Raw genomic sequence first — 16,207 nt, forward strand, 5'->3', positions numbered from 1 at the left:
AACAAGTATTGCTTCCTTCAGTTTTGCCAATATTTGTCTCATATACTTTGGAGCACCTTGATTGGGTGCATGTGCCAGTTTGGATGTAGTATGTCCCCCAAAGCTCCATGTTCTTTGATGCAGTCTTGTGGGGGCAGATGTATTAGTGATGACTAGGTTGGACTCCTTCAATCAAGTGATGTGGAGATGTGACTCAATCAACTACGAGTGAAACATTTGATTGGATTATTTCCATGGAGATGTGAACCCTGCCCATTCAGGGTGGGTCTTGATATAATCACTGGGGTCCTATAAAGGCACTCACAAAAAAGAACCTCAGAGCAGCTAAGAGTGACATTTTGGAGAGCAACTGAGAGTGACATTTTGAAGCAACAGCCAAGAGAGACATTTTGAAGATGAACATTGAAAGAAGACTTTTGCTGACAGTTTGCTCTGGAGAAGCTAAGAGAGGACAAAATGCCCCAAAATCAACGCTTTGAAGAAAGCACAGGAACTGAGAGAGGAGGTGGAATACAACCCAGGATCAGCAGATGCCAGCCACATGCCTTCTCAGCTAACAGAGGTTTTCTGGATGCCATTGGCCTTCCTTTGATGAAGGTATACTTGTGCTGATGCCTTCATTTGGACATTTTCACGGCCTTCAGACTGTAACTTCATAACCAAATAAACCCCTTTATAAAAGCCAATCCATTTCTGGTATTTTGCATAACAGAAGCATTAGCAAACCAAAACAGTGCATAAACATTTATGATTGTTATTCTTCTTGGTGAATTGTTCCTTTTATTATAATATAGTATCCTTATTGGTCTCTTATAACATCCTTGGATTTAAAGTCTATATTATCTGAAATTAGTATTGCTATCCTTGCTTTCTTTTGGCTGTAGCTTTCATGGAATATTTTTTTCCATCCTTTAACTTTCGATTTCCTTGTGTCACTAGGTCTAAGATGAGTCTCTTGTAAACAACATATTGATGGTTCATATTTTTAAATCCATTCTTCCAATCTATATCTTTTAATTGGGGAGTTTAATCCATTCACATTCAATATTATTACTGTGAAGGCTGTTCCTGAATCAGCCATCTTATCCTTTGATTTTTATTTGTCAGATCTATTTTTCCCCTTTCTCTCTTTATTTCCTTTAAGGTACCCTTACTAAGACTCTTCAGTTCTGTGCCCTTTTCCAGACCTCTCTCTCCTTCCTTTTATTCTCAGCCAGTAGAGCTCCCCTTAGTAGTTCTTGTAGGGCAGGTCTCTTTTTAACAAATTCTCTCAGCATTTGTTGTCTGTGATAATTCTAAGCTCTCCTTCAATTTTGAAGGAGAGCTTTGCTGGGTAAAGAATTCTTTGCTGGCAATTTTTCTCCTTCAGAATTTTAAATATATCATACCACTGCCTTCTTGCCTCTGTGATGCCCACTGAATAGTCAGTCCTCAATCTTTTATTGTTTCTCTTGTATGTGGTGAATTGCTTTTCTCTTGCTACTTTCAGAACTTTCTCCTCTTCAGCATTTGACAATCTGATCAGGATATGTCTCGAAGTGGGTTTATTTGGATTTATTCTATTTAGAGTTCATTGGGCATCTTTGATCTGCATATTTGTGTCACTTTGAAGTGTTAGGAAATTTTCCACAACAATATCTTTGTATACTCTTCCTAGCCCTTTGCTCTTCTTTTCCCTTTCTGGGCACCGATAATTCTTATTTGTGCACTTCATATTGACCATCATTTCTCTGAGATCCATTTCAAATTTTTCAAATTTTTCACCATTCATTCTTTCGTGCTTTCACTTTCCATCATCCTATCTTTGAGTTCATTAATTCGGTCCTCTACCTCTTCAAATCTAGTGTTCAGTGTCTCAAGAATATTTTTAATTTGGTCAACAGTATCTTTTATTTCCATAAGATCAGATATTTTTAAATTTACTATTGCAAATTCTTCTTTATGCTCTTCTAGGGTCTTTTTCATGTCCTTTATATCCTGAACCATAATATTAATGTTTTTGAGTACTTGTTTGATTAATTGCTCCAGGTTCTGTGTCTCTTCTGGGTTTTTCATTTGGACATTTAGAATATCCATATCTTCTAGTTTCTTCATATGTTTTGTAATTTTCTGTTGTTTTTGGCCTCTTGGCATTTGCTTATCTTGATAGGGCTCTTTTAGAGTATGCAGGATTGTTTGAACATATGTCTATAATTTGACAGATCTACAACTTGGTGGAGTGCACTTTTCTGACCTACCATCAGATGTGCTCCTTTACCCTTAAGCCAGTTCTCCTTAACTTCGTTTATGTACTAAGTGGAAATCCAGACCATATGGAGGTCTGATCAGTGTACCAATTTTCCATGTGCACTGGGAGCTGTCGGTCCTATGGGTGAGGGGCATACCCTATGCAGTTTGGCAGGGAGTCTGCTCCAGGACCCAGTGGTCCCAGCATTTCCTGGGTCTGCGGGTGGAGTATTCTGGGGCTGCAGAGCTTGTGTCTCACATTCTAGCCCAAATGGCCCACTTTCCCTCTCTGTCATGTGCTCATAAGTCCCTGAAATTCGGGGAGGCCTCCTAGCACTTCCATGCTTCACCCCTGCCTCTATGCTATGTGCACTGTGGGCCTTCATGGAGGAGGAGTATATGCTGACACTAGCCTGCTGAATCCTGAATTCCCTGAAGGAAACTCCCAGCTGCTGGGCTGTAAAAAGTTATCTCCCAGCCAACTACAAAGTCCCGGACATGGGACCATGAATGGCTGTCTGTCCCAGGCAACTGGAAAATCCTAGCCTTGCTGCCATGAAAGGCTGTCTCCCATGCAACTGTGAAGATGACTGCACCAGGTGTGGAAAACCACCCTGTCCATGGCCATCTGCCCACTTGAACCGTCAGTCCCTGGCACGGGTGCTCTCAGCCACAGATATGAGAGGGGTTATCCCCTGAGACTAATACTTTGGAGGGTGCCCGGGGTGTGGAAGGCTACTTCCCTCCACATTGTCAGCTGGCTCAGTGGCTTGGAGGTGTTCTGGGCTGGACACTCACCCATCTTGAAAACAGCCGCTTGGTAGGCACTCACTATGGGTGTAGAAGTCCTTGCTCAGGCAGTGAGCCTCTGAAGCTGCTGTTCTGAAGCATGTTCTGTCCTTCATTTAGCATTTTTTTTTAAATCTTCATTTTATTGAGATATATTCACATACCATGCAGTCATACAAAACAAATCGTACATTCGATTGTTCACAGTACCATTACATAGCTGTACGTTCATCACCTAAATCAATCCCTGACACCTTCATTAGTACACACACAAAAATAACAAGAATAATAATTAAAGTGAAAAAGAGCAATTAAAGTAAAAAAGAACACTGGTTACCTTTGTCTGTTTGTTTGTTTGTTTCCTTCCCCTATTTTTCTACTCATCCATCCATAAACTAGACAAAGGGGAGTGTGGTCCTTATGGCTTTCCCAATCCCATTGTCACCCCTCATAAGCTTCATTTTTATACAATTGTCTTCGAGATTCATGGGTTGTGGGTTGTAGTTTGATAGTTTCAGGTATCTACCACCAGCTACCCCAATTCATTAGAACCTAAAAAAGGTTGTCTAAATTGTGCGTAAGAGTGCCCACCAGAGTGACCTCTCGGCTCCTTTTGGAATCTCTGTGCCACTGAAGCTTATTTCATTTCTTTCCACATCCCCCTTTTGGTCAAGAAGATGTTCTCCATCCCATGATGCTGGGTCTACATTCCTCCCTGGGAGTCATATTCCACATTGCCAGGGAGATTCACTACCCTGGGTGTCTGATCCCACGTAGAGGGGAGGGCAGTGATTTCACCTTTCAAGTTGGCTTAGCTAGAGAGAGAGGGCTACATCTGAGCAACAAAGAGGCATTCGGGAGGAGGCTCTTAGGCACAGTTATAGGGAGGCCTAGCCTCCCCTTTGCAGCAACAGTCTTCCCAAGGGTAAATCCTGTGGTACAGGGCTCAACCCATCAAACCACCAGTCCCCTATGTCTGTGGTCATGTTAGCAACCATCGAGGTGGGGTAGACCAATACCCCTGCATTTTCCACAGGCTCCTCAAGGGGGCACTGCATCTTTTTTTTTCCTTGTTTTTTTTTTTTTTTTTTTTTAACTTTCCCTTCTTTTTTAAATCAACTGTATGAAAAAAAAGTTAAAAAGAAAACAGACATACAATAAAAGAACATTTCAAAGAGACCATAACAAGGGAGTAAGAAAAAGACAACTAACCTAAGATAACTGCTTAACTTCCAACATGTTCCTACTTTACCCCAAGAAAGTTACCTAATATAGCAACATTTCTGTGAACTTGCTCCTACTATATCCATCAGAAATTAACAGACCATAGTCATTCCTGGGCATCCCCAGAACGTTAAATAGCTTATCTGTTCTTCTTGGATTATTGTTCCCCCTTCCTTAATTGCTCTCTATTGCTAGTTCCCCTACATTCTACATTATAAGCCATTTGTTTTACATTTTTCAAAGTTCACATTAGTGGTAGCATATAATATTTCTCTTTTTGTGCCTGGCTTATTTCGCTTAGCATTATGTCTTCAAGGTTCATCCATGTTGTCATATGTTTCACGAGATCGTTCCTTCTTACTGCCGCGTAGTATTCTATCGTGTGTATATACCACATTTTATTTATCCACTCATCTGTTGAAGGACATTTGGGTTGTTTCCATCTCTTGGCAATTGTGAATAATGCTGCTATGAACATTGGCGTGCAGATATCTGTTCGTGTCACTGCTTTCCGATCTTCCGGGTATATACCGAGAAGTGCAATCGCTGGATCGAATGGTAACTCTATATCTAGTTTTCTAAGGAAGTGCCAGACTGACTTCCAGAGTGGCTGAACCATTATACAGTCCCACCAACAGTGAATAAGAGTTCCAATTTCTCCACATCCCCTCCAGCATTTGTAGTTTCCTGCTTGTTTAATGGCAGCCATTCTAACCGGTGTTAGATGGTATCTCATTGTGGTCTTAATTTGCATCTCTCTAATAGCTAGTGAAGCTGAACATTTTTTCATGTGTTTCTTGGCCATTTGTATTTCCTCTTCAGAGAACTGTCTTTTCATATCTTTTGCCCATTTTATAATTGGGCCGACTGTACTATTGTCATTGAGTTGTAGGATTTCTTTATATATGCAAGATATCAGTCTTTTGTCAGATACATGGTTTCCAAAAATTTTTTCCCATTGAGTTGGCTGCCTCTTTACCTTTTTGAGAAATTCCTTTGAGGTGCAGAAACTTCTAAGCTTAAGGAGTTCCCATTTATCTATTTTCTCTTTTGTTGCTTGTGCTTTGGGTTTAAACTCTAGGAAGTGGCCGCCTAATACAAGGTCTTGAAGATGTTTTCCTACATTAACTTCTAGGAATTTTATGGTACTTTCTTTTATATTGAGATCTTTGGTCCATTTTGAGTTAATTTTTGTGTAGGGGGTGAGGTAGGGGTCCTCTTTCATTCTTTTGGATATGGATATCCAACTCTCCCAGCCCCATTTGTTGAAAAGACCATTATGACTCAGTTCAGTGACTTTGGGGGCCTTATCAAAGATCAGTCGGCCATAGATCTGAGGGTCTATCTCCAAATTCTCAATTCGATTCCATTGATCTATATGTCTATCTTTGTGCCAGTACCATGCTGTTTTGGCAACTGTGGCTTTATAATAAGCTTCAAAGTCAGGGAGTGTAAGTCCTCCCACTTCGTTTTTCTTTTTTAGAGTGTCTTTAGCAATTCGAGGCATCTTCCCTTTCCAAATAAATTTGATAACTAGCTTTTCCAAGTCTGCAAAGTAGGTTGTTGGAATTTTGATTGGGATTGCATTGAATCTGTAGATGAGTTTGGGTAGAATTGACATCTTAATGACATTTAGCCTTCCTATCCATGAACATGGAATATCTTTCCATCTTTTAAGGTCCCCTTCTATTTCTTTTAGTAGAGTTATGTAGTTTTCTTTGTATAGGTCTTTTACATCTTTGGTTAAGTTGATTCCTAGGTACTTGATTTTTTTAGTTGCTATTGAAAATGGTATCTTTTTCTTGAGTGTCTCTTCAGTTTGTTCATTTCTAGCATATAGAAACATTACTGAATTATGTGCATTAATCTTGTATCCTGCTACTTTGCTAAATTTGTTTATTAGCTTCCAGTAGCTATATCGTCGATTTCTCAGGGTTTTCCAGATATAAGATCATATCATCTGCAAACAATGACAGTTTTACTTCTTCTTTTCCAGTTTGGATGCCTTTTATTTCTTTGTCTTGCCGGATTGCCCTGGCTAGCACTTCCAGCACAATGTTGAATAACAGTGGTGACAGTGGGCATCCTTGTCTTGTTCCTGATCTTAGAGGGAAGGCTTTCAGTCTCTCACCATTGAGTCCTATGCTGGCTGTGGGTTTTTCATATATGCTCTTTATCATGTTGAGGAAGTTTCCTTCAATTCCTATCTTTTGAAGTGTTTTTATCAAAAAGGGATGTTGGATTTTGTCAAATGCTTTTTCAGCATCTATTTAGATGGTCATTTGATTTTCCCTTTCGAATTGTTAATGTGTTGTAATACATTCATTGATTTTCTTATATTGAACCATCTTTGCATGCGTGGAATGAACCCCACTTGGTCATGGTGTATGATTTTTTTAATGTGTCTTTGGATTCGATTTGCAAGTACTTTGTTGAGGATTTTTGCATCTATATTCATTAGGGAGATTGGCCTGTAGTTTTCCTTTTTTGTAGCATCTTTGCCTGGTTTTCATATTAGACTGATGTTAGCTTCATAAAATGAGTTAGGTAGTGTTCCATTTTCTTCAATGTTTTGAAAGAATTTAAATAAGATTGGTGTCAGTTCTTTCTGGAAAGTTTGGTAGAATTCCCCTGTGAAGCCATCTGGCCCTGGGCATTTATTTGTGGGAAGCTTTTTGATGACTGATTGGATCTCTTTGCTTGTGATTGGTTGGTTGAGGTCTTCTGTTTCTTCTCTGGTCAGTCTAGGTTGTTCGTATGTTTCCAGGAAATTGTCCATTTCCTCTACAATATCCAGTTTGTTGCCATACAGTTGTTCATAGTATCCTCTTATAATTTTAAAAATTTCTTTGGGATCTGCAGTAATGTCACCTTTTTCATTCATTTTTTTGTTTATATGGGTCTTCTCTCTTTCTGATTTTGTCAGTCTAGCTAGGGGCTTGTCAGTCTTGTCGATCTCTCAAAGAACCAACTTTTGGTCATATTTATCCTCTCTATTGTTTTTTTGTTCTCTATGTCATTTATTTATGCTTTAATCCTTGTTATTTCTTTTCTTCTACTTGGTTTAGGATTGGTTTGCTGTTCATTGTTTAGCTTCTTGAGTTGATGCATTAGTTCTTTGATTTTGGCTCTTTCTTCCTTTTTAATATATGCATTTAGTGCTATAAATTTCCTCCTCAGTACTGCTTTTGCTGCATCCCATAGGTTTTGGTATGTTGTGTTCTCATTTTCATTCATCTGTATATATTTAGCAATTTCTCTTGCTATGTCTTCTTTAATCCACTGATTGTTTAGGAGTGTGTTGTTTAACCTTCAGGTATTTGTGAATTTTCTAAATCTCTGATGGTTATTGACTTCTAATTGTATTCCATTGTAGTCGGAGAATGTGCTTTGAATAATTTCAATCTTTTTAAATTTATTGAGGCTTGTTTTATGTCCCAGCATATGATCTATTCTGGAGAAAGTTCCATGAGCACTAGAGAAGTATGTGTATCCTGGTGATTTCGGATGTAATGTTCTATACATGTCTGTTAAATCTAATTCATTATTTATCAGTTTGTTTAGGTTTTCAATTTCCTTATTGGTCTTCTATCTGGTTGCTCTATCTCTAGGAGAGAGTGATGTGTTGAAGTCTTCCACAATTATTATGGAAACATCAATGGCTTCCTTTAGTTTTGCCAGTGTTTCTCTCATGTATTTTGTGGCACCTTGATTGGTTGCATACACATTTATGATTGTTATTTCTTCTTGTTGAATTGCCCCTTTCATTAGTATGTAGTGGCCTCCTTTTTCTCTCAAAACATCCCTGTATTTAAAGTCTATTTTATCTGAGATTAATATTGCTACACCTGCTTTCTTTTGGCTGTAGCTTGCATGAAATATTTTTTTCCATCCTTTCACTTTCAATTTCTTTGTGTCCCTGTGTCTAAGATGAATTTCTTGTATGCAACATATTGATGGTTCCTTTTTTTTAACCCATTCTGTGAATCTATGTCTTTTAATTGGGGAGTTTAATCCATTTATATTCAATGTTATAACCGTGAAGACATTTCTTGAATCAGCCATCTTATTCTTTGGTTTATGTTTGTCATATATATTTTTCCCCTCTCTCTATTAATATCGTTTAATGTACCCATACCGAATCTCTTTGGTACTGAACCTTTCTCCAAGTCTCTCTCTCCTTTCTTTGTTTCTCTGTGTTTATGGCTCCCTTTAGTATCTCCAGTAGGGCAGGTCTCTTGTTAGCAAATTCTCTCAGCATTTGTTTGTCTGTGAAAAATTTAAGCTCTCCCTCAAATTTGAAGGAGAGCTTTGCTGGATAAAGTATTCTTGGTTAGAAGTTTTTCTCACTCAAAATTTTAAATATATCATGCCACTGCCTTCTCGCCTCCATGGTGGCTGCTGAGTAGTCACTACTTAGTCTTATGCCGTTTCCTTTGTTTGTGGTGAATTGCTTTTCTCTTGCTGCTTTCAGAACTTGCTCCTTCTCTTCTGTGTTTGACAGTGTGATCAGGATATGTCTTGGAGTGGGTTTATTTGGATTTATTCTATTTGGCATTCTCTGGGCATTTATGATTTGTGTATTTATGGTGTTTAGAAGATTTGGGAAGTTTTCCCCAACAATTTCTTTGAATACTCTTCCTAGGCCTTTACCCTTTTCTTCCCCTTCTGGAACACCAATGAGTCTTAAATTTGGATGTTTTATATTATCTATCATATCCCTGAGGTCCATTTCAATTTTTTTTTTATTTTTTTCCCCGTTCTTTCTTTTGTGCTTTCATTTTCCATTCTGTCATCTTCCAGGTCACTGATTCATTGTTCAACTTCCTCTAGTCTTGTACTATGAGTATCCAGAATCTTTTTAATTTGGTCAACAGTTTCTTTAATTTTCATAAGATCATCTATTTTTTTATTTAGTCTTGCAATGTCTTCTTTATGCTGTTCTAGGGTCTTCTTGATATCCTTTGTATCACATCCTATGGTCTCATTGTTCATCTTTAGTTCTTTGATTAGTTGCTCTAGGGACTGTGTATCTTCTGATATTTTGATTTGGTTGCTTGGGCTTGGGTTATCCATATCATCTGTTTTTTTTATATGCTTTATAATTTTCTGTTGTTTTTGGCCTGTTGGCATTTGCTTAACTTGATAGAGTTTTTTTTTTTTAGGATTTGTAGACCAATTGAAGTCCTTATCTCTAATTTATCAGATCTACAGCTTCGTGGAGTACACTTTCTCTAACTAACCAGCAGGTGGTGTCCACGATCCACCTGTTCTCCACAAGCCAGTTCTCCCCTGCTTTGCCTTTGTGTTGAGTGGGGGAGTGAGTCTTGTGGGGTCCAATTGTTGTACCAAGCTTGCGTGTGTTGTTGGTGGTGCCCACCCTGTATATGGGGCGTGTGTCTGGGTGGTCAGGGAGAGGGGGTGGCTGTAACAATCAAATCTCCCTGGTGTTGCTGGAGTTTTAAAGCTGTTGCAATAGTCTAATCCTTCAGTTCAGTCCTGCCACAGTTTGTCTCTGCCAGTGACCCACAAGTCCTTGATATTGGCGTATGGCCCCTGAGACTTGCGAGTGGGTCCCTCTTCCAGGCCGTGCACCCCCTGGTCCTCTGTTGAGAGATGACAGTGCTATGTCACAGGTGAGTGCCGTCCCCCCAGGGCGGTTCTGGGCTGCTGGGCTGTGTAGGGAGGCTCCCAGTCTGCTGAAATGATGGCTGAATGGGGCTTTGTTAATTCACACTGCTCCACCTTCCCAACTCTGGGACAACCAGCTGAGGGTGCAGGGAAGGCTAATGTCCACACCCAGTTTTGTGTGTGCATGTTATTTGAAGCACTTCCATCACACTGGGTTGTCTGGGGCAGCTCTGGCCTATGGGGCTGGCGAACAGGCAGGAGTGTTTCCTGTCCACCAGGATGATGGCTGTGAGTGGACACCTCCCTTTTCTTGGGAAGTTGTTGTGTTTAGTGAATTTTCTCAGCCACTGGATTATTGCCTTTTGTCTCAGAGCTCTCTTAGTTGTGCTCTTATCTTGATCTGACCTAATTGCAAGTCTTTGAGGCTTTCTGTATTGGGCTTCTTATACTAATTGTTTTAGAAATAGAAAAAAAAAAAGATCAAGAAAAAAAAAAGCCCTCCTTGCAGATCTAAAGGGTTATTGAAATGCTAAGAGACAAAGCAATTAGGGCCATTAAGGAAAGATCCAGGGGGCAGAGAGACCAGTTTTTCTTTGGGATTTGCATATGAGCCTCAGGGCCTGAGCTCTGCCCTTCCCCTTTCTATGTTTACCAGAACTCCAAAAAGCCTCTGCTTTTATTTTGGAGTTTTTCTTGCTGATTTTTGCTATGCCTGTCTCGTCTCTGCTGGGCTGGCTGCTCTCAGATTCTCTGGTGTCTGGTCTCAGTCTGTCTATGGTTGGCGTTTGGATCAGTAGAATGAGTTTCCGATAAGGGCTGCCACTGCAGTTCTCCCTTCTCCTTCCCGGAGCTGACAGCCCCTCCTCCCACGTGACTGAGCCTGGCAGCAAGGGGCGCAGGTCCCCTGGCCGCAAAAACTTACAGATTTTGCTGATCTCAGCAGTTTGACGTGTTCATGAGTGTTGTATGAAGTATGCCCAAAGTCAAATTGCTCTGTGGTGTCCAGTCCACGCAGTTCTTGGCTTTCTACCTACTTTCCTGGAGGAGTAACTAAAACATACAGCTTACCAATCCGCCATCTTTCCCCGCCTCCCCAGCATTTTTGATGGAGGAGATTTCTGCTGTATCTCTCTTAATCCACTATGTTGATTTTCCCCAGTCTGATTATAATATGCCACAGGGTGGTTCTATTTGGGTTTGTCCTGTTTGGAGCTTATTGAACATCTTGGATGTGTATATTTATTTCTTTTGTTAACTTTAGGAAGTGTTCAGCCTTTATTTCTTTAAGTATTCTCTCTGTTCTTTTTGTTCTTTCTTCTCCTTCTTCGACTCCCACAATACTTATATTGGTGTGCTTGAAGGTGCCCACAGGTTCCTCAGGCTTTGCTGGCTTTTTTCATTTTTTCCTTTTTCTACTCCTCACTCTGGATTATTTCCATTGTTTTAAAGTGAAGTTCACCTATTCTTTATTCTGCTATCTCCAATCTGCTGTTGAATCTCTCTAGGGAATTTTTAATTTCTATTACTGAGGTCTTCAGCTCTGTTTGGTTCCTTTTCATAATTTTCATCTCTCTCTTGATAGTCTCTTTGTGCTCATCTGTTGTTGTCCTGATTTTCTTTAGTTCTTTGTCCATGTTTTCCTTTAGCTCTTTTTGCATATTTAGGGCCATTTTAAAAAAAGTCTTTGTTATGTCCCAGGTCTGTTCCTCTTCAGTAATGGTTTCTGATGATTTAATCAGCTTCTTTACCAGGGCTGTGTTTTCCTGTTTCTTTGTATGTTTTGTAATGTTTTGTTGAAACCTGTACATTTTGAAATTTTCACATATTATCATTGTAATTTAGACTCTGAGGTGTCTGTTCATTAAGCTTGTATCCAGCTAGTGTTATGACAGAGCTTTTCTTGAATGAGCTGACATGAAGGTGAAGAAGAAGAAGAAGAAGAAGAAGAAGAAGAAGAAGAAGAAGAAGGAAGAAATAAATGAAAATACCTCTGTCAGTCTTTGCAGATTGACCTGTGTGAACTCCCCTTCAGGGATTATTCATATGAGTTTGGAGAATAGTTCCAGGCCAAAGTGTGGGGTCCTCCCTGATCTTTTTTTTGCACAAGCTTCTTGTCTTGGGCATACATATGTGGCCCTAGGAATTTCCCCATTTACACAATATGAATGTCCCCTCTTCCCTAGGAAAGAATTTCCTCATGGTCTTGGGCACTGCACTCTTTATCCTAAAGCCAGCAGTCCCTTGTCCCAGATAGCACAACCTGACTGTTTTCTCACAGTGTTCTATAGGACAGCTTGGTGAGCCACCTTCTACATGGAAGCCAAGTTCTGGGATGGCTAGTGCCTCAGGCCACCACCAGACAGATTGTGCCATATATACATGCTCCCAGAATGTACCCAAGAGCAACTCTGCTCTGCCTGGCACCAGAATGAGGGATCTATACTGGGAGTGTGGGCTGGCTGTGTGCTGAGCCAGTGAGGGGCAGTTGAGGGACCAACCAGGGCACCATGATATCCTACAACTTTTAAGAAATGATTTTCTTGATTTGGCGCTTGCCCTGTTACTGCAATCCCTTAACTGTTTTCTAGAGCTTTAAGAAAGATATTCTGCCAGCCCTTATTGATTGTTCAAAGCTTCTGTGGGGTGATGGAGCCCTGAAGCATCTCATTCCATCATCTTGATTGGGACAGGGTCTATGTGCTCTTTTTTGCCTGGATTGTTTGGTACAACACAATGTTTTTGAAATTTATCCATGTTGTTCCATGTATTCAGACTATTTTTTGAATTGTGTTTCATCCCAGGACTCGTTTGATAAGGAAAAACAGAAAGACACTGCTGCTCGGGACCTACAACAATTAGACTCTGAGTTGAACTCAACCCGTAAGCAACTCAACCAGGTTCAAGACGAGTAAGAGGAATGCAAGTTCTCTTTTTTCCAAAAAAGAATTATTTGTTCTCAGTTTAATTAAGTTTTACATTTAAAAGGAGAATAATGGTTCATGTAAAATGTAGACATTTGCAAATAAGTAATATGATTTTTGTGTGTGTGGCAGGGGGAGGGACAGGCTAGCTATATTGTATTACTATCCCTAAGACTGTGGTCCTCTCAGCTCCCTTCCTGGAGCTCCTTCTTCTCCATAGGCCCATTATCAACCTATCCTTATAAATAGAGAAAGATAGTTAGATGAAGATCTATTTTTAGGGAGGAAAATAAAAAAAGATGCAGAAGGGGAAGGGTGAGACCAAGTAAAGAACAAAATTGAGAGCAAAATAAGATGAAGCAAGCTGCATCTATCTATAAGTTATACTCAGTTGGGGGTGGTATATATGCCTGACTTAGAGAGTCAGAGTCTTTAAGGATTGAATGATTCAAGATTTTGGAATAACTATTAGATATAAAAATGTATTAGAAAAACAGTTAAACAATGCCAGGCAACATCATGTATCAGATGCATGCTATGGAGAAAGTCTGGGTAGCAAGCTCAGGGAATCATTTGCAAGGAAAATTGCAGACTTTTGGGCTCCTACTTGAGGAAAACAGGACAAATATTTATGAAAATGCATTCAACACACCTAATAAAAATCTATCAATAAGGTGTTTCTCCTACTACAACATTGCTCCATTGCAGATATACAAAGGACAGCAAGGAATTCTTTATCTGGTTAAGGCTGTGATGGAATAGGGTGTGGCAATCACTTCCACACATACTCATTCATTTTTGTAATTGGAATCATAATCAACGAGCAGTTTTATAGCTGCAGCAGTAAAAATTTACAAGTGTGCAAAAAGTATAATTTCCCTGAATTTCTACAACTTATTTCAACCAATGCCAGCTGATTTGGGAGTGGAGAGAAGGGATCCTTAAATTTTCCACTTCCAGATAACTCAGTCTTTCCTGCTTTATGTAGTCCCTTTTGGGTAAATATTCAGTTAATACCAAGTTTAAGCTTCCTTTAGAGCATGATTCTGTCCTTTCAAGGGATCTCCTTTCCCCTCCTCTTTCCTTAGATTGGCATCTAGGGGCAGAAGGACACTTGCATGTTCTTCTGGTAGTAGTGGAGAGGGTGACTTTTGGTCTTGTACTTCCCTCTGGGTACCAAGGCTGGCCTTGGTTTCCTCTTGGCACTAGGGTCTTGTGCTGATGGGTACTAAGTTGGTCTGGGTAGGTCTCCCGGGGTTGGCAACAGCTGCTGATCACCAAGGCCCCTGCCAATTTGCCTCTTCTTATGAGGCAGGGCTTCAAGATTCGAGACCTTTGCTGTTCTGGGTTTCTATCAGCACCAACAGAGGCCAGGATTTCCCACCTCTCTTTCTTGTTACTGTAGCTCTATTATTACCCGTAAGGGGCACCAAGGACTGAGAATCCTCATGGGTGCATGCTTTTTTTTTAAAAAAACTTTTTATTTGTAAATAATTTCAAACTTACAGAAAAATTGCAAGGATAGTACTAAGAAATACCCATATACCCTTTCATATCCCTTTAGCCCTATTTACTTTGTTATTTGTACATTCTCTCTTTCTCTCTCCATCTATATACATATTTTTCTCAGAACCCCATTTGAAAGTTGCCTACAAATGAAAGTGTTTGCTGCGTTTTCCTGGGTTTGTTAGGTGGCTTTTTTTTTTTTTACTTCTTAATGTTTTAAAAATTAGGTGCCACAAAATGATGGCATCTGTTCCCTAATTCTGTGGTATCCAGCTCTCTCCCACTCACTCTGTTCACGTCTCTAGGGCCAGATTACTTACTACATGCCGTAGAATGAATGGTCCACCAAAAGAGGGTCCCCATTTTTAACCTTGCAGAGACCAGTTTGGTCCTTAGTTCCAGAGGTGCAAATTCCAATAATTCAGTACTAAACACGGACAGGTCTGCCCAGATTTGATGAAGCCCCAGACGAGGAAAGACTACTAACTAGATTTTATACTTAGAGCTGTGGTCTTGACTCTCTCTTTCTCTTATCTATATCTAACCTATTAGTGTGTCCTGTTCTATCTGCCTCCTAAGCATCCCTCATACTTGTTCATTTCTTTCTATTGTGCTACCACTGCCCTGTAGTTCAAGCTTCTGATGTCTCTTGCCAGGACCAGTTTTTTACAACTGGCTTCCCTACTTCCATTCTTGCCCTATTACAAACCATTTTCCGCATAGCAGACTTTTTTTTTTTTTATTGGATCAAGTTACCTCCCTGCTTAACAGCTGTTAGCCTCCGTTAATACTGAGGAAAAGACTCCAAGTCCCTGCTTGACCTGGCCCTACTTCTCTCTCTCCCTCACCTAAAGCCACTCTCCCCCTACCCAGTCTCCTCCAGCCAGTCTTTTTTTGGTTCTTCTGGCAACTCCCTCACTTTGTGGCCCTTGCATGTACTCTTCCATTTTCCAGTCTCCCCTGGCTCTTTGCATGGTCGGCTCGGTATTGTCCTTCAGATTTCAGCTGAAATGTCACCTTCTCAGAGTCCTTCCTAACCACTAGATATAGCAAGAAGGTCTTCCCTCTCCCTTAATTCTTTTCCAATGATTTATTTTTCTCATAATAGCCCTTACCACATTTGGGATTTTTAAAAAATGATTTGTTTGCATATTTATGATCTATCTCCCTCACTACACTGGAAACTTCCAGGGGTTATTTTCTTGTATTGCTATTTTGACACCATTGTATCTTTAGCACCCAGAATCATGCCTGGCACATAGTAAGTGCTCAATATTTTGAAAAAAAAATGTGTTAACCTTCTAAAGACAATGCTTGGCACATGCATGGTACTTTGTTTTCTCCTTTGTATGTCAGCCAGGCATGCTAAATGAGCATGTGACTGTGTTTGTCTATGCTCACACAGGCACAGGTATTCTTTTTTTTTCTGAAGGAAAAAAAACCCTCTTTTATTTCTGTTTATACTTTCCTTTCTTTCTTGGTCCAGTTTCTTCTTTTCTTTTTTTACAGTTTTCTCTTAATAAAATGTTCATCTTCTCATATATACTTTTCAAAATCTGTAACATATTCACATTTGAATTAAATTTCCTTTCAACCTCTAGTAATCCCATTGCAAAGTTAGTGCTACTTTTGCTTTTAGACTTTAGGCATTTTGATCATTCATTCATTCATTCATTTTTCCATATTTTGTTTTTTTTAATGTCTGTGATGTGATGGGCACCATTTTGGGTTCTGGGGATAAAGAGATAAATAAAACTAAATCTTTGCCCCCCAAGTCATTCTCAGTGTGTTTCTAATGAAATTAGAAATCATCATAAATGATTATAAGTGGTTATGAATTGAGCCGCAGTTGCTCAGAAGAAGGGAAGACAGGCTTTCTTGAGAGGGTCAGAGGTAACATTTGGAGTAGC

General features: G+C 39.8%; 1 protein-coding gene across 3 annotated transcripts in view; it reads left to right on the top strand.

Annotated features, from left to right (window-relative positions):
* Window positions 1-16,207, top strand: part of SPATA18 (spermatogenesis associated 18) — a 67,941-nt gene that overhangs the window by 22,029 nt on the left and 29,705 nt on the right. For all 3 annotated transcript variants that reach the window (XR_005215858.1, XM_037829789.1, XM_037829790.1), the window contains exon 4: window positions 12,672-12,778. Coding sequence is in view for 2 of the 3 variants with exons in the window: in XM_037829789.1 (XP_037685717.1) it covers window positions 12,672-12,778 (107 nt within the window). In the remaining variant the exon portion in view is untranslated. The remainder of the gene's footprint in view (window positions 1-12,671; window positions 12,779-16,207) is intronic.

This window comes from Choloepus didactylus, chromosome 3 (assembly GCF_015220235.1).
Source record: "Choloepus didactylus isolate mChoDid1 chromosome 3, mChoDid1.pri, whole genome shotgun sequence".
In the NCBI taxonomy this organism is placed as follows: domain Eukaryota; kingdom Metazoa; phylum Chordata; class Mammalia; order Pilosa; family Megalonychidae; genus Choloepus; species Choloepus didactylus.